At 35.5% G+C, this 26,705-nt stretch overlaps 1 protein-coding gene across 3 annotated transcripts in view; it reads left to right on the top strand.

Annotated features, from left to right (window-relative positions):
• Positions 1–26,705, top strand: part of cv-c (RhoGTPase activating protein) — a 124,035-nt gene that overhangs the window by 2,842 nt on the left and 94,488 nt on the right. For all 3 annotated transcript variants that reach the window (XM_015333556.2, XM_089171495.1, XM_015333553.2), the window contains one exon: positions 15,734–16,024. In XM_015333556.2, the coding sequence (XP_015189042.2) occupies positions 15,776–16,024 (249 nt within the window). In that variant the 5' untranslated portion in view covers positions 15,734–15,775. The remainder of the gene's footprint in view (positions 1–15,733; positions 16,025–26,705) is intronic.

Below are 26,705 nucleotides of genomic sequence, written 5' to 3'. Positions count from 1 at the left end.
TAAAAAAATAAAATGTAGGAAAGAATTTGGACAATATTTGTTTTACATATATATAGTTTTTCGAAGAATCTTGCTAGATCTCTCTTTTTGAACTAGACAATAAAGTATCTCACTTTCTCTCTCTATATATTTCGCGTTGAAATAGTAGTGGTAGTATTAGAAGATAAGAAAACGTTTTCTTCGAGACTAATGGCACACGAGCAATGAGATGTGCGTGTAGAAGCAGCCAAAGGTATTTATAACTTTATATCGATTAACCTTTCCAAGGAGAGGAGGAGGAGGAAGAAGAAGAATAAGAAGAAGAAGAAGAAGAAGAAGGCGTATGCACGTTGCGTTTATGCGTGCTGCGTCGCGTCTACCTACTATGCTCGTTCGCATTCGTCATGGGTCTATGTTGTTGTCGTCGTCGTCGTCGTCGTCGTGGTTGTAAACCATTGTCTCTTACTATTTATTCCTTGTCTCGAATAACATTTTCTTATTCTTATTTTTCTTCGATTAATTTATAATATTATTTAATTTATTTATTTTTTCATTCAAATATATCATGTCATTAACGTAATCAATTTGTCAATTATTATTCGAATCAAATATTTTCACATTGGTGTATTTCATTTTGAAATCAAGTTAAGATAGTCACGAAAGTGTCGAGTAAAATATAGTAGTCAACTATTACTATATACATACACTATTATATGTGGAATAGAGGACGGTTCCGGTATCGTAGGTACCCTCGTTCCTCTATTGTCCTATTGCATTCTTAATATTTATTTGTCGCCTTACCTTACAAGCAACAACGTATTCTTACTTCTCCAATAGCATTTGATTTTCAAGAAGTTTTAGTCTATTTGTCAAATTTTCAAATCGAACGAGAAATAGAGAGTTTACATTTAATTCTAGCCGGGAGAGCAAAAGTTATTTCTGCGAGTTGGTCTCTCAATCTCGCGGTGAGGCCTCGTAGTTTCTGTTTTTAGCCAATAACGTGTCTTTGTCTCTTGATTTTTCTCTACCTCTTTCTCTCTTTTTTTTTTTTTTAAATACTTATATATACATACATTTATAGCAAGTGTAATAATTAAATATAATTCAATTAAAATTATAACGCATTTTCGATATATAGTATATAGATGTAATCACACAGTTCGTTGAATTATTATTGAAACTATATCAAATGGTTTCCATTGACTTATGAATGGACTTTCCTTCGAAATATTTTTTTTACTTTTTTTTATCAAGTGACGACGAATAAACACACAACGAGTACGTGTATCGAAAACGTTAAAAAAAGATACCTCATGCCAGATATGTGACTGATATTGTGCTAATATGCACGGTTCGAGGTCCACGGTAGTGTTGTGTAGACAACGAAACGATAAGATTGTCTCTTTGATTTGTCGAAGCTAAAACGGGAGAGAGGAGTACTGCTGTCATTGAGCAACATATTCATTCATATCGTTTAAAAACTATGTTACTCTTATAAATCAATTAATATCTAACTATCTTAAATACTATCTTATTTCGTTCATAAAATCTATCTCAATTTCGTGTTGTAAAAACAATGAAATCTATCGTGAAATAAAAATACTGAATGACTATCATAGATAATAAAAGAGAGAGAGAGAGAGAGAGAATATTTCGGTGAAAAGTAGTAGCTTGCCGATATGGAAATTAGATAGAAATCATCGATTTAAATCACCCCTTCTAATCGTACCTTTTATCTAAACTACCAGTTACAAGCACGCTACCGTCATCGATTGAGACATTGAACGTAATCTAAAGCGAAGTTAGTTGTATGAGAACCGTTAGTTAGTTAGTTAGTTAGTTAGTTAGTTAGTTAGTTAGTTAATTCATTCTTTCATTCGTTCGTTCGTTTGTAAGTAAGTTAATTACTTTATCCATTCAATCATGTACGTAATTACAACTTTGAAACGATTCATTTAGCCGTATAACACGAATTATAATCATCGAGAAATAAAACGTGTGCGAGAATTAATTTTGCGGGGTGTTAAATTGTTTAAAAAAAAGATTTCACGTTTATGTAGAATATTTTTTCTCAAGTTGTCGTAGGAAGGAAGATTTTAAGTTGTCCCAGGCAATAGATAAGAATATTCTTAACGCGAAAAAGGGAAGAATGGCGTTGATGATGGTTTAAGCCGGATCCTTCGCAGCTTGCAAGTGAAGATGAAACATGGGAGAGAAGGGAAAGGAGGAGGGGGGAGGGAGGGAGGGAGGGTTTGTTCCTTCTTCATTTTTTACTTTTTATTTTATTTTTTGTTTATTTCACTGCTGCGGGTCTTTACACGGTCTCAGCAGCATCGTCCCTTCGCGTGATTTACATCCCGCATTTATGACGCAACGTAAAATCGTGCAAAACTTAGGCCAACTCTCTGAGGCCTCGCGAGTAGTTTTCTTCTCGTTGGATGCCAGGGAGCCATTTAAAAAGGACGACGACAACGTTCTGTCTCTTTTCAAAGGGATGATCATTCTTTCTTTCTTCTTACGTGTAGAGTACTTTCCACGCTTTTAAACGCCTGTATATCTCTTTGGACGATGGATGAGAGATATTTATGTATGAGATGTATGAGGTATTACGATCCGGCTTTTATTCCTCGTACGTATGTACGAGTATATGTTTAGTATGGAATGTTAGCACTTGAATAGTTTTCCTTACAATATTTTTTCTTCTCATCTTACTTAATCCCAAAATTAAAAAATACCTTATCCCTGCAGGTAAAAAATTGAACCAGTATTTGTTTGAACGAACAGAATATACACCATATAGTATGTTAGCTTCGTACGAAATGTTACGTGCGTCGTTCTGTAGCGTGTCGAGTAGTGCACAGAAAGTGAGACAAATATAGCTAGGTATTGTCGCATTGAAACACGATGAAAAAGAGACAGAGAGGGAGAGAGAGAGAAGACAAACATTCAGGCACTTTCTTTCTCGCGAATAATTTATTATTCCGCGTGGCGAATATTCGCAGTCAATCAAGGAGTAGAGTCCAGATAGAAAGTCCTATAAGCACTGTATACTATTAAGCTCAGCGTATCAGAAATAACGATTAGAATAGGTGGAATTAACGAGAGGCATAGAAGAAAACTACGTTAGCTTCTAAACTATTTCATGTTGGTTTAGTTGCGTCTGGTATCTTTCTCTATCTCTTTCTCTTTTAATCATGGAAAATTCTTTAGATATTCACACACACACACACACACATATATATATATATATATATATATATATATACATCTGTACGCATGTGTACACACGTAAGAGAGCTTTAAACTCTGGGCACTTTCACGATCAGAATTATACACTGTGGCGAACGAGTTTCTGCATCTTTCTCTCTTTCTCTCTTTGAGAGTTCTGTGAGTAGTCGATACACGGCAAAGTTTAAATTCCAAGTACGAGAGAAAGAAGAAAAGTAGAAGGAAGGAAAAAAAGGGTGAAGAAAGAAGAGAGGAAGAAGGCGATGGTGGTGGTGGTGGTAGTGGTGGAGGAGGGACAAGGAATCGACGTTGGGTCGGACAAACGTCTCTCCGCTCCCTTTAGGGCATCGTTATACGCGAAAGACACACGCGTGGACGACGGCGCGTATAATCCTTTGCCGAATGCCACGATAACGACGTAAATTCTCTTCTTGCTGTGTTGTATATAACGCGTTACTATAGCTCCTTCGGGCTAGTGGGGATCGTTTACGTTAAACCGAACGATTTATTTCCTCATTAGGAACAATGTGCCAGACTCGAAATAGACGACAACGACTACGACAACGACTACGACAACGAAAAAAGGATTTTTATTTAGGAAGTTAGTATTTACGGAAACAGTGACAGTCAAATGATTGGCTGTATTCTGTAATAATTTTTGCTACAGTTTTATAAGATTAGAATAAAATTGAAAAGAACAGGAAAAAAATATATCTTGAGAGAATATTTTTACGAATACTTGAAAATTTGTCTCTAACAAGCAAGACAGGATAGAACTTTTGGCTTCTAAAACGAAAGAGATTCGTATCTCTTGTGGTTAGTGTCCATTGAATTTTCCTAAGACGACTTTTTTTTTCTTCTTCTTCTTCTTCTTCTTCTTCTTCTTTTCCTTCTTTTCCTTTGCTGTCATTTCTGAAGCACCGCAGGAGGGTGAATGAAGTATTAAGGAATAAACGATAACGTAGAAAATTTTTCTTCGGTTTAGAGAAAGGAAAGAAAACGAGACGATCCCTTGCTCAGGTAGTTGGCATAAAGATGGCAAGTTTTGAAGAAGCCGAACATGTTTTATGTTTTTCTTTTCTTTCCCGTTTCTCATACGGTTATTCTTTGATATTAGTGGTACGTTTTAACACTAGGAACTATCGAAAAAAAAAAAACTAGTCAAAGGAATTCATTGTGTCGGTGGTCGAGGTGAAAACCCCAATATTTCTTCTTTTTCTTTTGGATTTGTTTTTATTCCAAATAAGCTTAATATGCAAATGTTAAAATATATTTGGTTTATTCATAATTGACATTGAATAAAATAAAAATAATAAATATATAGATTTATTCGATTGAACGATCAATAATTTTGATTGGTTATATCGAAGTAACATATGCTTATCGATAGTTCTCATCTATAGTTAAATCCTCTTTTCTCTTTCTCTTTTCTCTTTCTCTTGAATACATTTTTCCGTAATTCGATCCAACAGAATACACACACACACACTCACCTATAATAAATTGTATTGTGAAAGTTGTTTTTAATTTTTAATTAACGATAAAACATTTAAATCAAACAAAATATGAATATATATAATTTGATCAATGTAATAAGTAATTTTGATCGGTTTCATTAAAAAATAAAATAATAATAAGTGAAAATGAATAACTCGTTAGAGTTTATTAAATATTAAAGACAAATTTTTATTATTTCATTTTGTTATTGGATACATGAGAGTATCCATAAACAATTATACGTGAAAGTTGGTGCCTGAATCTCAGCAAAATTCTTAAGTTTGGTTAAACGATGATATTGTAAGTTATCGAGATAAAAAAGAAAAGAGAAAAAAGAGAAGAGAAGAGAAGAAAATCTTCTCTTGGAATCCTCTCACTATGGTAAACGACGACGACGACGACGACGACGACGACGACGACGATGATGATGACGACGATGATGATGACGACGATGATGATGATGATGATGATGATGATGATGATGATGATGATGATGATGACGATGACGACGACGACGTACGAGAAGCAAGAAAGCAATTACGGTCGATTAAACGGTAAAGAGCCATTGTCACTGTGGACTTTCATAATAAGAAAAAAAAAAAAAGAGAGAGAGATAAGGATCCTAGCACCGCTCATCGTTCATGCGTGAAATTAAGCGAAAAGATGGACACGTACACGAGAGGGTTGGAAGGAGGTTGAAATGAATAAAGGATTGAGGGTGGGAGGAATAGAAAAATGAGAAAACTATAAAATGATAGTAATCGTTAACGTAAACATTTAGTTTCACGATGTCCTCGGAGACAGGAAGTTGTCAATGGGGGAAAATCGTGGGAGTTTTTCCATTGATTGAATCTCGAAATCTTCATCGTCATCATCTTAGTTGTGTCGTTTTTATTATCCTGTTGTTGTTGTTGTTGTGGTTAGGTATGAAAGATGTAAAGGATAAAATAGAAAGATAGATAGAAAAAAAAGAAAAAGAAAAGAAAAAAAAATGGTTGTTAGATTTCATCGACATTCGCATAATGCTAAAAGGTTATTGCATTTTTCTTTCATTGAGAAAAGATTCCCCTCTTTTATCTTTTTACTTTCTTACGTGTATGTATGTATGCATTTATTGATGCGTGAGTGTTGCATATGCACACGATCGATGTATACACACATATCGTTGGCTCTTCGATGCTTCTTCGAATGCTGTTAATTATAGTGTGTGTCCATCAGGATGAAGTAACGGTCGTTTCGTTGAGTACCAACCTTAGCTTGCACGGATCCAATCGCCTAAAACGAAATAAACGAGCACCGAATTTCATTTTGATCTTTAAATCCGATCGGATATGCAATCGGTCAAATGTTAATGTAACATATGTAATTATGTATATCGGACTCAAACAGCTAGTGTATTTGTTAATTCGTTTTCAATTTAAATTTACATTCAATGGATATATGTATATATGGATAATCGATAGATCAATCGGTAGATCGAATGAGTCATTCTCGTAAAATGAACTATACTTCAAAAAAACCACTTATTCAAAAAAGAATCCTCTGACAAAAGTTGTGTTCTATGTATGGAAAGAATGAAAAGAATTTGTCGATCAATCGATAGCGAGTAGGAAGGGGTGGCTTGAAGTGAGGGTGTGGGGATTCATCGTTAATGAAATCCGATGCTTTCGATCGGACAAATCGGTCCTCCTTCGAAAGAGGAGGACGGCACGTCGTTTAAAGATCGCGGATATTCTCTTTCTATCTCGCGCCATTATACGCCTCGGAATCGGTCGCGCGTAAAACCAGTTCTACGACTCCAGAGAGTCGCCAGGAGAAGGAGGAGGAGGAGGAGGAGGTGGAGGAGGAGGAATGGTAGGGAAGAGAAAGAGAAAGAGAAAGAGAAAGAAGAAGAAGAAGAAGAGGAAGAGGATACAGTGATGAGAAAGATAGAAGATACTCTCTCACTCTGTCATTCACTGTTTCTCTATCTTTCTATTTCTTTATCTTTTTATTTGTCTATTTCTATTTCTCTTTCTCTTTCTGTTCTTTACTTACTAGAAAATGGTTCACTCCGATCACGCTTTATTGTAAATATATATGTGTGTTACTTTTTCCTAGCACAACACAACCGATTTGACGAAGATCTTCGAAGCAAAGATAATCATCCATGATCGGAATTTTATCAATACTCGTGTACATTTAACGATCATCGTCGGAGTGCACGAAATGTTTTATTGACAATAATCGATAGACGAGAGAGAGATCGAGATAGTTTGTTCCATAGTTTGTTCCTTAAATTAAATGATGATTATATTTTTATTGTGGATATTAGGATATAGTGGATAGCATCAGAATACGAATTTAATTTCGAGCTTTGGAATTTCTAGTCGACTCATGATAACCACCCATTCACCCACCCACCTCTTTCTCCTTCTTGCTATCTCATGAATCTTCTCTTCTTCGTGAGACGGCCTAAACAAACATCTCTCGTCTAAAGCCGACTTGTAGCACGTTTCCCTGTTCCTTCGTTTTCTTTTTTTCTTTATATATATATATATGCATGCTGCATGCATGTATGTAAGGTTTATCGATGGGGTGTTTATTTAAATCGAATCGTACCGAGACCAAAGTATTCACCTATGATCTAAATATTTTCAAACGAACTTTTTAACTTATAACGTGACAAGACCACCACCAACTTCTCTCTTTCCCTTTTTTCTTTGTACAACAATTTTTTTTTTTATTTCCTATTTACACAATTCTAAAGAAAATTTCGTTTGACGATATCTTGCAAAAAAGGTTGAATTTTTAAAAATATTATAGAAAAAAAAGATAAACACAGAGAGAAAGAGAGATAAGGATTACCAAATATTATCCGAATACTTATGTAAATATGTATTTATATATGATATTCTCACAATCAGTAAAGGAAAAAAAAATTGATAGGCTTATTTGCTATAGAGATTTGGAGATTGTAATTCGTTAGTTCAACGTTGTGTTATCCGTGTTTTCGTGCAACGAATGATAAAATATAAAGTGTAAAAAAAAAAAAAATAAAAAAAGGAAAGGTAGAAGAGAAGATAGGTATCGGACTCGTTGGTAACACATAAGAGATCGTCTTCTTCGTTAAACGTTGTGTTTCATCGTTCTCTTCTCTCTCTCTCACACTTGCCAATTAACTATCTCCGCAAACACATCCTAAGATAAGATATTACTCCGTTCCTCCCTCCCTTCCTCTTCTTCTATCCTCATAGAGATACCTTGACTTTCTGCTTGTTTCGATTCGAACGTTTTTCCGCGATAAAAAGCGATCGAACGAACGAACGAACGAACGAACGAGCGAACGAGCGAACGAACGAACGTAACGCATGTGAGAATCCTCCTCCTCATAGTCATCAGCAACAGCAACAGCAACAGCAATAGCAGCAGCAACGCATGGTGCGTAGGTACTTGACATATGTCAGAGATTAAATCGTCCTGATAAAGAGCCGTCACATAGTCGACATCTTCCGTCAATTCTAGCGTTCTAATTAGAAAGCCAATTAACGTCGTTTACGCAAGCTCACCAACGTGTTTTATATTATCTTCTTCCTATTTATTTATTTATTTTTTGTTTCATTTGTTTATGACAGGAATATTATATGTTTGTTTGTTGTTATTCTTCTTCTTCTATTTCTTCATCTTTTTGAGATAAATGAGAGTTTGATAGAAGAAAGAACATAGAAGTTTGAACATAGAACGGAAAATTACGAATGAGTGAGTGTTCTTAGTATTACTATTGCTTGAGATCCAACTGTTAGATATATTATTTTCTATGTAGACGACATGTTGTGTGTTTTATTCAACATATGTATAATATGTATTTCTTGAAATGAACAGAACTCTTGAAACGATACGCGTGAATCACCCTTTGCTATTTCTCGGTGTGGCCTTACTACATTCATGTCAGTATTAATAGTTGGTAGTGGTAGTTGTGTTGAAAATCTCCTATCTAATCTTTTACAATATAATCATCCTGATCGTCCTTATTTAAATGTGTACGTAAGAAAGTGTTCGAATTAAATGTTATCGTTTTAAATAAAGGATTTTCATATTTCATGCATACATAGTTCATATAACTATATGTAGGAATGAAATTATTTAACGATAATATCTTACTAGTTGATATTTGAAATGGAAGCGAAGAATTCGTAAAACGTTTTGCGATAACTCTTGTCACGCAAACCTTCGTGATCGCATAATATCTCTTTTCTCCCCACCTTACTTTACGTTCTTAAAGCTCGAACTAGAACGTCTGAGAAGAATGATAATACTCTTGTCAATAAATCAGAATACACGGGGGGATAGTAAAAAAGATATTTATTCATGTTGCATTGCTTGAACGGCTATTTTCCCCCCACGTGCCTCGTAGTAGATACTACCAGAATATATAAATCAGTTACACATATATATATCAACGTAACATTGCAAATAATTATTACCCTGTCACCTAAGGTACGAAGCTTATATCGAAAGATATTACGCGGTTTTGTGCGTAATGCAAAAAAAGAAAAAAAGGTAAAAAAAAAATAAAAAAATAGAGAGATATTATTCAATTAGCATAAGAAACGTATCATTTCCTGTTAGATTCGTTAGATACGATTTATGAATCATCATTGAACACGAGAGTATTCGTTTTATTTTTATAGTAACAAATTTGGATTTTTTGTTTATTTCCAATTTAATCGGAGATAAGGTTGAGGGAGGAATTTAACGATTGTAAAATTATGTAAGTATTAAGTAATGATTTGTATAAAATATATTTTGTTTAGTATTTATTTCGAAAATGACAATGTAATTCGATTCGAGGTGAAAGCATCATGTGGAACGTCGTCGAGCAGGTTGGTTAGTTGAGTTGGGTTGGTTGGGTTGGATTGGTTAGGCACGTTGTGTTGTTACGCGGACTCGCGAGTGGTTCGTAGACCTCGCTTATAAGATAGGTAACCTTGCAAGGCCTCCTGTGAGAGGAGAGGTTCTCTCTCTTTCTCTCTCTCTCTCTCTCTCTCTCTCTCTCTCTCTCGGTTGCTTGGCAAGAGGAACGAATATCCGCTAGGAGGCATTTCAATAGAAGGAGTTGCCCGACTAGGACGCCTGACTGCTTGCCTGCCTGCCTCGATGGATGCCTAAAGTGTTTAGCGCTCGCTAAACGACTTTTAACACCGGCTATCTTTACAAAGAATAGAATAGAATAGTAAAGAAAAAAAAATAGAAAAAGGGTTGTTGGTATTTCTTCCTTTTTGTTTTTCTTTTTTTTCTTTGGACCAACCCTTTCAACTTTAAGATCATCATTCGATGTTTCAACTTACTAATCAAATTTATCAATCACATAGGTTTTTTTTACTGATTTTTTTTGAAGTTTTTGAAGTCAGTCAGGAAACGGAGCTATGAAACGGCTGTTGTACTAAATAATGAGAGAACAAGAGACAAACATATAGGATTTAGCCTACGAGAGAATGAGACGGAATATAGTTATACAGTTCCCTACAGACTTTTTCGAAAAAAACCTCACTACTTTTCGGAAAAAACCTTACTAGAGATGTGTTTACTACACTAACAGAGGTGTTTAGTTACCATGCATTTTTTAGGTTCCAGAAGCAACTCGTCTCATTTCTTTGAATTGAGAACTTGCTTACTGTGTAATATGTTATCTATTTATATATGTTTTCAATAAAACGTATAATAATTTTTGAATGTGATAACAATAATGTAATAATAATATTATAACAAATAAACCCTACAATTATCCTACTCCTGATATTCTGCAGTCGTCTCATTCTCTCGAAACTTAGTTTTTCGAAGGTTTCACTTCTAACACGTGTGATCTGGCCACATGATATTTTTTTCTTTTTTTTTTTTTTTTCTTGGGATCCGATAATATGAGTAAGCAATAAAATTCGCAACAGCGATGACAAACAACAACGAGTAGAAATTTGTTTCGTTAGGTAACGCAACAAGACGTATATTCGCAAAACTATGCTTCCACGTAACTGCAATATCGCAATTATCTTATCGCCGGGAGTGAAACCCTGGTGTTGGTTGGTTAGTTGGTGGTGGTAGTAATGTGGATTTTAACTAGAAACACAACCGGTCGGCAACTCTCTTCGCGAATGATTCACTTGGTATGATGATGATTCGTTGGAACTTTTTCAAGATCGATCCCCCCCGGTACCTTTTGAAAACTTACGAAAGGTATTTAATAACGTTGTTTATGTTTACGATTAGAAAGGGGGTCCAGCAAGTTGACGTTCGGTAATTCGATGGAACTGTCCAATGAAATGGATATATCGTGTATTCCTAATTACAGTCGTTATCATTGAAAGAAACATTAAGTGAGAGAAAGAGAAAGAGAGATAAAGAGAGAAAGCGGATGATCGTATTTAATTCCAATTAGCTTGAACGATCTAAAACCAGTTTCGTAATAGCAAGGTGATCACCATCTCAGGTGATCTATTCTTATTCTATTTTTTTCTTTTTTTCTCTTTTTTATTCTTTCTCTTTTTCTTTTTCTTCTTCTTTTTCTTCTTCTTTTTCTTCTTCTTTTTCTTCCTCTTACTCTCATCGTCGATCTCAAGTGATCGCTTTCGAGGATCATTTTTACGAAAGGTCTCATCTATCATCTTCTCGTTTAAACAATTTATCACTAGCGATAACGTAGACGCTTATCGATATGGTTCTTCTAACCTGAATGCGACGCACAACCTTTTTGGAAAAAAATGATTAGACGAACCATTGGCTCGATGATTAATCGTTGAAATATTTTTTCCTTTTTCTTTCTTTTTTTCTTACTTACCACACACCTAACATTTTCATAAACATTATTTTTATTCTTTTCTCGTTAGCATGTTTCCTAATGTACAATGAAATTCATTTTGGAAGGTTTCATTAACCTTTATGTTTCTTCATAAATTAATAAGTTCAAATAAAAAGTATTTTCGTATTTTCGTTTCGAGTTAGATTTCAAAGTATTCTATTGTAATATAAATGGCGTGATAAAGTAACACCATAAGTTGAGTTATTCTATAGGGATGTTAAAGAATGGGTTGGTGGAGGGAAAGGGCCGTTGAAGTTTGCCTTGCCCGTAAACCGTGTTGTTATTCGTCTTAATGTACACGAACGTTTAACGAGTGTTAAAGCCATAAAAGCTACGCTGACACCACAAATTGACGCCTCTGCCAAGACGAGACACGTGGTGTGGTATTCCGTTAAGACTTTCGCAGTTCGGGACCGAGAAACACAACCGGATTTTCGTCTTAAATGACCAAAATGTTAAGAATCATCTCGTCTCGTCTCGTATTCTTTTTAGTAGTTTTTTTTTTTTTTTTTTTTTTTTTTTACAAAGAAAGAAAGAGAGAGATAGAAAGATAATTATGGTAAATAGACTTCGTAAATGGTATGAGACTAATTTTTGGTATCTCATTTTCTTCTTTCTTTCTCTCATTTGCACCTACTATGCGAAAAATTGTAGTTGATTTGATAATGAGACGTGTACACGACACATACAATCATCACACACATATCTCTAAATATTCTTGAAATATTCTACAACATAATTTTTCTTCTTTAACTATCGATGACCAACTTTATTGTTATGTAAGATTATTAAAAAAAAAAAAAAAAAAAGACGTTTATTTGAACGAGTTAAGAAAGAAACTATAAATATATAGGTTCGTTTGTGTTGTGCGTTTATGTTGAATGTAAAACTCGAGCTAAAACATCCGAGATAGTTCTCGTTAGATTACCCATGACTCATGGCCACCACCATCATGCGAAGTATTAGCATTGGCATTAGGCTTACTCTCGTCGAATTAATGAACGGACGGCTTTAATCAAATAATGTGGGGGAAAAGGGAAGGGAAGAAGAAGAGAAACTTTATTTTTCCCGACGCGAACAACATGCCAATTGTATACGCGCATGCATTTATATATATATACAGTTATGTTGGATCATAAGTTACGATAAGATTTATCGTTGATTGATACGCATGTCGTTTGCATATAACCAACCGAATTGCATTACCAACCGTTTTGCATATTTTCAAACAGTTCAAACAAATCTGTTACTTTACATATATGTAGAATAGTTAGCAACAACCATTCATAGAATACTACGAGATCATTTTTACAACTTGACGAAATACAATTGAGAACATTGTGTGAAAGATCTTTTTTAATCGTAAAATAGGCAAGGCTTCGCGTATGCAAATAATATTTTCATTGTGTTATGTACAAGTGTTTGTTTGTAGGTTTTATCTAGTTATCTATCGTTTTCTCTTACACACACACGTACGTTTATTTTTTCCGATCATAGTTCGCGTAGTAGTAAGATTGCGGTAAAGAAATTGGAAGAGAAAAAATGAAATATTTTTATTTGCAAATAGAAGGCGGATTGAAGTATTGCGTGTTCAACAAAGCAGCTTTATACATCGATCATTATTATTTAACACCATTTAACACCGTTAGCCAGGATTTGTCTCGAAAGATTTTCTTGTTATCTTTTTTGTTTTTTTTTTTATACTAATTCGCATCCAGCTTCTTTCTTTCTATCATCGATAGAGCGTAGGCTTAGAAAGGGCGTTTTGTTTGAAACGTTGTTCGTCGTCGTTCACCACCGTATCGGGTAAGCGGCAATTCACTTACTATTACTCTTACTTCCAATAATTTGTTTTGCAAACGAGCTTTAAGCTTGCCGATAAGAATATACATATATTTATGTATATGTATGACTATTCGATGACGCGTGTTAAATTCATTTCTTCCTGTTTCTTTCAATTTATGAGTAATTTTTTTGAGAAATAGCAAACTTTTAGCAAACGTGTATGTTCTGAAAAGTTGGCACGATACGATCGATCTTGATTTATAGAAACGTTCACTATGTAAATAAATTACATTTATTTATTTTGTTGTTCTCTTTTTTCCTAATTTTGTTGTCTTTATCGATCAATTTCAAGGAAAATTCTTCGTTACGACTTGTTACGTAAATGTTTGCCATTTGAAAAAGTAATAATGTTTTCTCATCTAAGATAAGCGTATAAGTAAGGTAATTAACTCGTTTCGCACAAGTCAACCGTGTTTATCGTAAAATTAGTTGTTGTTCTGCTTCCCCTAGTTGTGTCAAGTTTTTATCCTTTCTTTTTTTTCCTTCGACAATATTTTGCAACGATCCTAAAAATCTATCGGTGAAAAGTATAAATAATTTACCAAAGGAATAATAATTGAACGAATTGCAATCTTAAAGTCTCCCACTCCCTTCCTAACATCCTTGAGGAATGTTAGACGAAGAGGATGACGATGACTATGATGATAATGATCACGTCGTCGAACGATGGAACGTGCGCACGTGCGCACGTGAGAACACGCATGCACACCACTGTGTTGCGTTCTTGCGTATATTTTCTGCACAAACATACACCATTAATTTCATATACACCATCATGTATGTACCATCACCATATCACCATCTCACTCTCACACATGAACGAGAAGCGGTTGCGAGGAGCTGGTTTGCTGCTGGCACAACTCGAACGACCGCAATTAACCTTACGTAACTTGGCGTTTCCTCGCGGCGGTGCCCTCATCTCTTCTGAACTTTTACCGCGTGCTACGAACTGCATACAACACATATGCACACACACACTAAACACATAGAATACGTCATACGGAAGGTAATGTTCTATCTCTCTCTTTTTCTCGAGTGTTTATAGTTAAAGACCATTAATGCAAAAGAAATGGGGAAAGTTTTGGAAAGATGTTCTTTGATCGATTCCCTCCCTACACATCAATGCGAATTCACATGCTTGATGGTTGATGATAACTTTTGGCGAAAGTTTTTCACTCTTACCGAATCATTTTTCTTCTTATTTTTTTTTCTTTTTTTTTTTTTTTTTTCTGAAATCGAAAGAAACATGTTTGTTATTTTTTTGTTGATTTGAAAATGATTAAGAAACCATGAGAAAAAAAAATATTGAAGAAATCATGAGAGAAAATATGAGAGAAAATATGAGAGAAAATATGAAATAAAAATGATGTTTAGTTTGGCTTGATATTATTGTTCTCCATGGGAGTTGGTTTGATGGGAACGTATGGAACGAGGATCATGTATATATGGTATCTTTCGAGTATCTACTTATGTAGATACGCGATCTTGAAACTCGACCGGCGGCTGGTCGTCAAGACTTTATCGAAGTGTTTGTCAAAACATTACGAACAAGAAAGTCCCGGCAATGATACGGCCTAGCGCCGATAAGTGCAATATTTGATATACCCTTTACACGCGATTTTATTATTATCGCAAACGACCAACCGAGAGAAACTAGTTTTTCTCCAAAGGCGTTGGGAGTTTAGCACATGGTGTTTAAATGTGCATGTCTACTTTGCACATAGGTTTCTTTTCTTTTATTTTATTTTATTATATTCAATACACATAACACGATTTATTTATTTATTATATTCTTTAATTAAAATGCATTGTTCTTACTTTTACCGAACCAATTAATTTCCCATCGCTCCCAATTCTGAGAGAGTCTTTTTTTAAGGAATACAAAAGTTACCTGTGGGTGGTGGTTCATTGTATTCAAAAAAAGGGGACCAAACGATTAAGTTATTAATTATTTTTTTTCCCTACAATGTTGAATTTAGAAAATGTAATCTGCGAAATATAATTAGCCTTCCCAGTGACTAATAACACGTACGACTCGCTAAATTTAGAGGAAATGTAACAGACTTAAATGAGTAGCAGGGGTGGTCGTTTTTACCCTTTTCAAAATTTGACAAGTTGGCTGGAGGATTAAATTCCTTCGGGTTCTTAAATGCGAATCAAGAAGAGACTAAATAACCATGGTGTATAATAATATATAGAAAGAAGTAAAGAAGTAAAGTAAAGAAAAAAAAAATAAAAATGTAGATTACATTTTGGTGTTCCCCTGATACATATATATGTACAATATAAAATATATAAATTAGTAAGATACTTGTAAGATAATATTTAAGACATCTGTTGTTTTGGTTACAGGTGTACGAGAAAATGCGCGTAAGGTCAAGGTGACGTTGGAGCATGGAGACCATAGAAGACAGTGGTGGCCTACGGGTCGATGCCTCGAGAGGGAACATCGCACCTGGTTGCTTACCGGTAGGGAGAAAGAATTGTTTGAAAATCGTTGAACCGGGTATCGACGTTGACACGGTTAAGCAAGAGGAAAGTAGGAGAACCATCACCACCACCGCCACCACCACCACCACCCACACCAACACCATAGAGATGGATCCATACAAGGAACTCGAGCTTTACCTCGCAAGAGTAAACGTGAGTGCAAGTCGTGTTTATGACGATATCAATCGATCGATCATTCATTCATTCATTCATTCATTCGTTTTTTTCGTGAGATGAGATGATCGTGAGGATCGATCATCATCGGAGTTTTATCGATCGTTTTCGTCTATCGTCGTACGTTTCTTTGCGGTCTAGCGCCCTGCAACAAATTGAACGTGACGCTCAGGATTCCTTTGAAAGATTCCAAAACACGTTTTGCATTTGGTTAAGAGTGAGAGAGAAAGAGTTTAGTATTCTCCTCCTGTCCTTAATTTTTTGTTTTCTTTTTCCCAACCCTAACCCCAACCTCAAGCCCCGTTTTAACCTACGTAGCTACATCTGTTTTAGATGCTTCGGCAAAGGGACTAAACGCCTCCAATGGCACCCGAAAAGAGCACCGAAGGGGGACCGGTTTTTTATCCGCGAATTTGATCCTTATAACGAGTCCTTTTCTTCTTTCTTCTTCTTTCTTCTTCTTCGTTGTTCATCGACGTGCTGCGGTTCGCATCTGTTTTCTACCTCAGTTCTTTCTACCGTTGTTTTTGTTGTTGTGTGTGTGTGTGTGTGTGTGTGTTGCTGCTGCACCGTGTGCATTTTACGTTAGAACTACGAGCGTTAGAAACTACAGGATTAGAAATAGAGCAAAAGAAGAGGTAAATTTTACCGCAGGTAATGCGTTTCGATGCTCGACTTTGCGGCAAACAACTTGGAAAATTTCTTCTTCTTCTTCTTCTTCTTCTTCTTCTTACAACTTCCTTTAGAAATGCCATTTTATAGAAGATTGCTTCCGCGAACGTGTATTGACCAATCACCGATAAAGTTTTATTCGATAAATGTTTAGAATAAATTCGTCGAATTCTAAATTTGTCCCAGCATCCTCTCACCTCCCATTCGTTTCCTCCAAGCGAAGAGGAATATGCATATTCTGCTTTTAAGATTTCTCGTGAGAAAAATTCAAAGAAATAAATAAAGAAACACAGTGTGTGTGTGTGTGTGTGTGTGTGTGGAGAGAGAGAGAGAGAAAAGGGAAAAAAGATAGATACAGTTTATTGGTCGTAAATCGTAAGACTAACATAAATGGTATTTCTACCCAAGGCCAATTTCTTTGCCGAGAGTCCGAGATTATACGCGATCCTTCTATTTCTTTTTTTCTTTTCATTTTTATTTTTATTTTTTTTTATTTCTTTCTCTCTTCCTCTCTCTGTTTCATTTCGTTAGAGTTCCCTCCAGACTAACAGGTCCGCCGAATTTAACCTTCGATAAATTCAAAGTCTTCTTATATTCATCTTTAACATATGACGAGGATGTTCGAGCATCGTTTGAGTGGCCCACCCACCTCCCCTCTCTCCTGACACTGTCTCGAATCTCTTTCGATACTCCAAAAACAGATATACAGAGGAAACATGAGATGAGTATAAGGTTTAAGGATAGAAAAAGGAGAGTTCAAAAGGTCAGAGATACTAAGAATTTAAAATGATCGAGACACTTACATTAATTCTATCTTTTTCTTCTTTATCCTCCTCTCGTTCACACGGCTTGAGTTTACCAGAAACACATGTCGATCTTTCGAAAAAAAGAGAAAAAACAGACGATGGAAAAACACACACTCTCTTTCACTCTTTTTATGAGAATCTTTGCGAAAAAGTTGAGTGTGTGTTTGTTTATAAGAAAGATTTTTCTATTATCACTTTGATGCATATATAAAATATCAATCGAGAATAGTTTATAAATGTTGTATTAAAAGGATATAGTTGAAAATGAACATTGTTGATTCAGGCAACGTGTATATACAACACACATATGTTTTATATTAACTTATCTACATAATAGAACCTAACACAAAGTTTATAAAATCTAAGTAGAAGAATCTTGTCTCGTTTTTACAAGCTCTCACTATCTTTTTCTATTTCTATTTCTCATTCTATCTCACGTAAGAGAGAGTGTAGATCTTTCGTGGCAGATTAGATCGATTCGAGCATCTTCTACTGGACGAGGAGGAGGAGGAGGAGGATGAGGATGATCAGAAGAAGAGGCGTTCGAAGAAACAGGTCTTCTTCTTCTTCTTCTTCGTCGTCGTCGTCGTCGTCGTCGTCTTCTTTCGCTTCCTTGCGTTCACAGATCCCATGGTACGATAGAGGAGGAAGATCGGATCGGATCGTCCGTCGATCGTACCGGACGGTAACGACGATCTGTTCTTTTCTACGATAGAAAGAGAAAAAGATATATGTATATGTGTAAGGGTGTGGAAGAAGAAGAAGAAGAAGAAGAAGAAGAAGAAGAAGCAGCGAGATGAAGAGTAAGGGGAGAAAAGAGGAGAAGACGGTTCGGAACCGATGTCAAAATCGTTCGATGATAATCCGAATGACAGGTTGTTACATCGAATACCACCTCCGACGCATAATTTAGTTACGCGTATATCATTACACGCCGACGACCAATCTAAGAGTTCTACCTTGTCGTAGACGGTAAGACGGTAACTTTGTATTTCAACCTATCCTCCAATACGATTTATCTTTCCTTTTATTATTTTTGTTGTTGTATTTTTTTTTTGTATTTTTATTCTTCGTAGTCGTCATCGTGTCATCATCATCTTTCTTCTTCTCTTCTTCGCGACGAATACATTCCACGCGAATTTTTTTTTATTTTTATTTTTATTTTTTTTTTTTTTTTTTGAGACTCTGAGAGAGACGAGACGAGAAGCGTGCTGTGTCATTCGTCGATGGAAAGTATTATTATTCTCACTTTCGATATTCTACATCACCTTCTACATCTTGTCGTCACGCGGACTCTTAACTTTTATTATTATTATTATTATTATTATTTTTGTTCCTATTACTGTGAGCCCTGTTCGCTGAGTATTTTGTCAAATGGAAGATTATAATACGCATGCTGTTGAGAAAAAGTAAAGAAAGATACTTTCGTAGAGAGATACACATATACACGATTCGCCAAGATTACAAGATATCTATGTAGAGATAGAACACCTCGGAGTGTGTGCTGCATGTGCATGTGTGGTAGCATAGTCAGCGCATTTGCGTTTACGCTCGAGGTCGTTTCGTTCCGTTCTGATTATTATCCGTAACCTAAAGCACGAACAAGATACTTGGTGTGTATCGCATCCAAATCCAATAATGTTCATACGTTTCAACGAGCATGGACCGAATAAATCCAAAGAAAACAAAAGAACCAAATAATTTGTTAATTATTTTATTGAAAAATATAACACGAGTTAACTTTCTCTCTCTCTATCTCTTTCATTTTCATCTTTATTTTTCTCTTGCTTTATCTCGCGTTAAATACAATGTGTCCGGGATGGGAACGTCGTCGAGTACTTAAAAAGCAGCCACTCGTGAAGAAGATGATCTCTTCTTTCAAGAGAAACGACGATGATGATCCTTTGCAAGCTCGGTATACTGAAGGTAATCGATTTTTCATCATAGTCATACAGAGGTACGAGTACTTTGATAAAAATACTTTGATAAAATCATGTTTTATCTTTTAATTGTACATTTGTTAAGTAAACTACAACATATGTAAAGTTAAAGAGTAAACCGATGATGTGATCGAAAGTGATCGATCATCGATGTTTCATTGAAAAAAGAAGAAAAGAGATAATTATCAAGGTCGAAATGGAAAATCGTCGTGAGACGATGATAATGAAGCATTATGGCCTTGCCAGAAACGCGAAATTCCAATGTGTACGATGACCGGTAGAAACGTTCGGTCACAAGTTTCTTTTGCGATATTCGTCAATGACTTCGAGTTTGTCCTTTTTTTTTCTTCTTCTTTATTTTTTTTCTTTACTTGCCACCCGTGTACTTTCACTCTTGTAACTCTCTTCTGCAAAATACACGCACACTGATGCAAACGAGAGAAAGAGGGAAAGAGAGAGAGAGAGAGAGAGAGAGAGAGAGAGAGAGAGAAATGTTGACAGTGCATCGAGTTGCGTATGCAACGTGCGCGCGCGCAAACACGTGCCTTCTCCTCGGCCTTCGAGGTTCCTTCTTCTTCTTCTTCTTTTTTGCATTTTTATTTTTTTATTTTCACTTTCTTTTTCTTTCTATTTTCTTTTGGTACCTTCGCTCCTGCCAACGGTTTACGCGCGTGGAAGAAGCAAATATGTTCGCGTGTGGGTGGAATAGTGTAGGACTGCTGCTGCTGTGTTGTGTATTATATCCGGTTGGGTGTGTCGTATGTGTTTAAAGTTTCAGAAGCTCCTCGTTTGCTTTTTGGATTCGTTTAATCTCGTATTTTGATTTTGTTGATTTTTAATTAGATATATAAATTATAGCAACAACAATTATCGATTAGAATTTCAATCAAGTTGCTGAATAAAATTACAAATTTAATTTAAAATGGGATTTGAATGAAGATGGAAAGATAGAAAGAAAAAGTAATGAAATTGTAGTGAATCGTCGTTGTAGGTATCCTAGACGGTGGGTGGTAAAAGTTTCTATTCGTTTTCTGTGAGAAAGGAGAAAGATTTGTCGTTTGATTATCGAGTATGACGCGAGTTAATTAGAATCGTGCTTCGAACGCGTAATACTGAGAACTCGAGCGAGTTTATATTCTCTCTCTATTTCTCTCTCCATTTGTCTCTCTTTTTCTTTCTTTTTCTTTCTTTTTCTCTTATAGGAGTTTTGCTCGAGATCGTAAAGTCAGCGGCGTTACGATAGGCAAACCATTCGCGTCGTCTCGAGTTTATGAATGAAGAAACCGAGGCGTCGCTGAACTCATGACTCCTTCAACCCAATACCGTTTTCTCGGAACCACATTTATTATGTTGCTGCTGTATGAATATGTACATACATATACACGTATATGTACGTTCACCTATGTTCTTCTTCTTCTTCTTCTTCTTCTTCTTCTTCTAAAACGAATGCACATAAAAGTGTGGCCGCCCGAGTGCATACATTATACGCTTTTGACTTTACTAGAATCCACCTTCGGGCGTGTTCTTACCTCATTTGCATTATGGAATAAACGAAGTATAAACTCCTCTACCGTAGGAATCCCTCGTAATCCTTCCTGCTTCTTCTTCTCCTTCTCCTTCTTCTTCTCCTTCTCCTTCTTCTATTTCTATTTCTATTTCTTGTTTTTATTGCAGAGAAACGTTTGATGGATCTTTAACGGATCGCAGTTCTTTTTGCAGTTCTTTTTGCAGTTCTTTTTGCAGTTCTTTTTGCATTTCTTTTTGCATTTGTTTTTACTCCGATGATCGATCGTATAGTCAAATATCGGAACGCGGAAATCGATTGATATGAGGGGCGCAAATTATCCCCATCCCCTTCTTCAAACGAACTCGTTTTGTCGGCCAAGTTATCGCAGATGGTCAATAAAAGGTGATTTCACGGTGCAAAGGAAAAAAGTACGAAAAAATCTGTTGGCTCTTTAAAAAAAGGGGGATGTGGACTAACGCAAGAAGAAGAAAAAGAATGAGGTGGGGAAAGAGGAAGGTGTGGGGGAACGTGCGTTGCTTTCGTCGGACCGCCATGTCGGTGAAGCTGATTATGTCGCAGAAACGAAACGGGACGAGATGGGATTGGACGACGACTTACAAATCCGCTTGAGTATTTCCATCTTATCAGCATTGCAAATTGAAAATGCGCGAGACTGCGTTCCACTCTTTTTTTCTACCTTTCTTTCTTTCAATTTTTCCTTTTTTCATTCTTTCCTTTTCTCCAATATGTTTTCATCCCTCTTCTTTCCTCTTCTTTTTATTATATTTATTCATAATGGTCTTATTTTCTTCTTTGAAAAGAAAAAGAAGCAAACCCTTACTCAACCCACCCCCATTTCTGTTTCGATCGTCAAGATTTTTGTTGAAGAAATAAAAAAATATTGTTGTTTTATTTATTCGACGAACGAACGAGAGGAATCTTTTATTTTGTTGTTGTTTTTTTTTTTTTTTGGGTTGGGAGAAGAAGAGAGTGGAGTCAACGAAATTTATTCCGATTGGGATCTATCGAGGTATACGATTTTAGCAATGACGTGTGTGTCTCCTTGAAAGTTGCCGAACGTTTGGAGAACGTCTTCATTTTTTTCCATCTCTCTCTCTCTTTTTTTATTTTCATTTAAAATTTATTATCAATTTTACAGGATGACATTGATATCCTTGGAATGTCTTCTTCTTCTTCTTCTTCTTCTTCTTCTTCTTCTTCTTCATCCTTTCGTTTTGTCGAATTTATAAAATGGTCAACACCACACGCACGTGTATGAGTGATTGATTTTGGTATTATTTTTCTAAATTTGCAATCATTAGAAATAAAAGAAAATTTGTAAATGAATGTGAACGACCTATCTCTCTTTCTCCCTCAGTCACTCCTATTGCACCGTTGCACCGTTGCATTCAAATGAATTCACTCTTTCTCTTTCTCTTTCTCTCCCACTTTCAGAGGTTGATTTTCTACGGGAGCACACAGTAAAGAGACGTCTCTCCTTTTCCTGTTTTCTCTTTTTCTATGCAGCTGTTTGTATGTGCAATCTCTCTCTCTCTCTCCCTTACATAGTTTGCTGCACACGCCTAGGCGGATGCGCGTTTAACGCGTGTTATCCTCTTCTCTCTCTCTCTCTCTCGCTATCTCTGTTTTACTCACTTGGCAAGCAGTTATCTCGGAATTGCATTCGTTTTGCGTTAGTCGCCTTCCCGCAATATTAACGTCCGTTCGAAAGGCAAACAAAATCGCGTGCTCGCGTTGGAACGAGCTAATTTCGACCGGTAATTTGCGTAGTAGCTTCGTGAAAGCATAAAGACAGAGAAATATGTATAATAATACTAACTTTATAAATGTTTCCCCCACACATTACCCTTTCTTGTTTCTTTATTATATTAAAAAAAAAAAAAGCGATCTATAAATGATCGGTTCATTCCTTGTTTTTTTTTTCTTTTTTTCTATTTTAGCTAAAGAGAGCAATAATAAAATATGCATGCTCGTAATAAATGTTTTATGTAATTTGGCGATATGTGACACACGGATAAAATAATATTAACGTATGAGTAACATTATGATGCGTCATCGTGTGTTGTTAAGTCGTTGTTTTTATTTTTTGTTCTTTTTTTTTTTTTTTTACGATATACCTAGCTATATAAATACATACGTATTTCATACTCTTTTACATTAGTAGATACGATAATAATCGTTTAACCTTGGCTTTAACTGTTTAATACTAGGTCAAATTTTTTTACAACAAATGCGCATGACTCGAACTCGTTAGTCGAGTCATAAGGTGACTTTTTATTATTTGTATTATTTTTCGAGTAACCGTTTAACAAGGAAGAATCGTGAATAAGACCCCAGCGCGTAACAATATTACGAATAATATTATTTTTGTTTGAACAAACATTTGTAATTAATGAAATCAGCCTGATTCTAAATAAGTGAAGTGTTCTCTCTCTCTCTCTCTCTCTCTCTCTCTGGAAAGAAAAAAAGAAAGAGAAAGAAGAAAATATTGTAGGTAAGAAAAGAATATAATATGTGTTTATAAAGTTAAGGTATTCTGGTTTATAGTTGAAAGGATGGAAAGGATGGTAAAGCATGAATCCATCTCCCGTTGGTGCGTGGGCGATTATAAGGTGTTGGGTTGGATAGTGTGTGGTAATGTTATGTCACAGCTATAGGCAAGCAGCACACTATACAGCATCTCGTTTCATACCGTTACGTTACGTTTCCCTCGGCGTAGAGCTAATTTGCGTTACTTGCATCGGCCGTTCGTTCTTATGGTGTACGTCGTTTGTTCTTCCTCGCCTTCAGCACGCTCGTGTTCCGTAATCGACGTTGGGGAATTCCTCCACCACCATCAACACCACCATCAACACCACCATCAACACACATACACATACTCGTCGCGTGCCAACAAACGCAAAAGCAACAAACCTTCCTTTAAATAATGTGTTACATGAAATATATTAGAACATTTAAAAGTCAACAATTTTGAGTTTTGAGTTGAGTTGAGAAAGAAAAGAAAATAGTTTGAACACCCTATCCACCTGTTTGTTCTATCGAAACCATAGTAAAACCGATTTACTTCGTTTCCCCCACGTGTTCACGAAGAACTTCAAAGACAACCCATCGATATACACACACTACCACTATTACTATTATACTATTACTACTACTATTATTCTTGCCAGGAGAAATGTTAGTTTAAGAAGAGAGTAAGAGTAAGGAAAGTAAGAAATAAAAAGAAATAAAAAGAAAAATGCGATTGCAATACCTCGCGATTACCTGTACGTATTATCAGTCTACGAAGGTTTTATCGGTTCCCTTCGTTGAATAACGACACGTCCCGTGTGTTTCGCGAATTCGTGGAAGAGAAAGAGTAAAGTAAAGAAGAGAAAGACATCGCGTCCACCGTTTCTCTGATATAAATTCGTTCGTACGATAGATAGGCTGAACTTTTGTCTTACACGAGAGAAGAGAAACACGGCCGAGTTGCTGATAACCGGACGACACTTGGTTACGACTTGCCGATAAACGTAAAAAGTAAATCACTCCGTTTCTTGCTTTTTTTTTTTTTTTTTTCATGTGTATACATATATGTGTGCATGAAGAAAAAAACCAAATTATAAAGGGTTATAATTTTCGCTACCTTATAGTTTTATCTAATTAACTAAATTTACCTAACTAAGGTAACCTACTTATGAAGTAACTTCTTCTTCTATTCTGTTGGTCTATTTTGACTGATATAAATCGTGAATCGTGCTGGAATCGCGCTGGAATCGCGTTAGAGCGCATGGTTTAAGAAGAGTATAGTTACACAGCACGATCAAAGTCAGCACGTTTATCGTTACTTAAGTATCCGATAGGCGAGGTCACGTCGTCGCTTGGTGCCTTTATAACGGCGTTGATCGGATCGTAACACGGTGAGAACGACGTGATCGAGTCTCGCGAGTCTCTTTTCTGGCCTGTCTCGCAAAAATCTTGCTTCCTTCCATTTTCAATATTTCTCGCGACACCAACCTAATTAAAGAAATATTTCCAACTTTTTGTCGAACCTTTAGAGAGAGAGAGAGAGAGATAAGGAGAAAGAGATTCGGAAACTCGTGAATAGATAAACATATTATTTATCTTTGGTATTTTTTTCTTTTTACTGGAAGAAAAGAACAAGTTATACAAATATGTACGTGATTTATCGTGAATTACGTGTGAAAACGTTTAGAACAGTTTTGAATATATTCGACCTGTTGTTGGTTGTTACCTGGTACACCCAGTTACGAATTTATCTTGATCATTTATTTTTATACTTTTTTTCTTTTTTTCTTGTTTTCCTTTTTTTTTAAATAACCATCAAAATTAATCGAAACTTATCCATCCTGGGGATCGATTATTAATCATTATAAATATGAAACGTTGTATATATCTATAAAATGAATTGTTATAAAATTAAAAAAGGGTGACAGAGGGTGAATAAATAATAGGAGGATGGTTGTGGATCACTTTATCATTCTTGTATTCCCTTTAGGGTAATCAACTATAGCAATGTGATCGGATTATTATGGCTCGGGGACATACTTAAACGCTCAGCGAAAATTTATACCAGCCTATATATCTAATGACGTGCTGCTGCGGCATTTGCAAATAATTATACGGGTCATTCTCATGTGATTACGTAACAAGGGTGAACGTTTCTTTCACCCTTGTAATTTATTTTATATTTCAATACACTTTTACATAAATACTTTCTATTAGTTTAATCAGAATTGTAGGATAGATAATCGTATGTTAAGTTTAACCTATTAAGGTTATCTCTCTCTTTCTTAATGTTTAGGCTATTTTATTTCTATATGCGTTCTAGATTTCCAGTAGGAAAAAAATCATATTTTAACCTTTTACACTTAGAGTCAGTTAACGTTTTCGTATTATTAATATTTTTCTTCTTTTCTTTATCTTTGTTATTTATGTTGTTTAGTACTATTCATATCTATAAATTTAGTTTTTACGTAATAGACTCCATTACTTAGTATACGATATGATTCGATATCAAGTAAAATATGATTAGAGAGAGAAAATGCAAAAGAAAAAAATCGAATTACGTAAAAAGAAACAATAATAATAATAATAATAATAATAATAATAATAATAATAATAATGTTTAACAATCGTGAAGATAAAGTAGAATCATTGAATTTATCATTTTATATTGTGAAATGTCGGAAGGAACACGCGTGAGTTCTTGAGAGTCTTCTAATCCGTTTTTTATGATTTTATTCTGTTTTTATTTTTTTTTATTTTGGTTATGGTGTCGACGGTACCACCATGCGTCAGCTGAGTCATTGCACTGGTACGTTATGCACCGATAAAGTGTCGCAACATATACGGGGGCACCCGTTTAAGTTCTCGAGTTATCGTCCAACCATACACACACACACACACACACACACACTTATATACTATTATATATATATATATGAATAGTATATTTGTGACGTAGTAGTAACGATAATTACTCTCGAATCGGGCATCTGGTTTGTATATATATATATATTGTTGGATCGTTTTCGTCCGCATGAACGACTTCTAATTGGCGTTCCATTATCGATCGTTCTCGATTAGGCGTTTAGAAAAAGAAAAAAGGTATACTCAACCTCCTATTTACTATTACCTTCCTCCTCCTCCTCTTTCACCTTCTTCTAATTCCATTGTCTTTTCCTATCTCCGATGAAAATCTAAACACG

Source organism: Polistes dominula, unplaced genomic scaffold (genome assembly GCF_049000335.1).
Source record: "Polistes dominula isolate Pdom_NZ unplaced genomic scaffold, Pdom_raw_medaka contig_26, whole genome shotgun sequence".
Classification (NCBI taxonomy): Eukaryota; Metazoa; Arthropoda; class Insecta; order Hymenoptera; family Vespidae; genus Polistes; species Polistes dominula.
The sequence above is the reverse complement of the archived record's forward strand: the minus strand, read 5'-3'. Positions and strand labels throughout refer to the sequence as shown.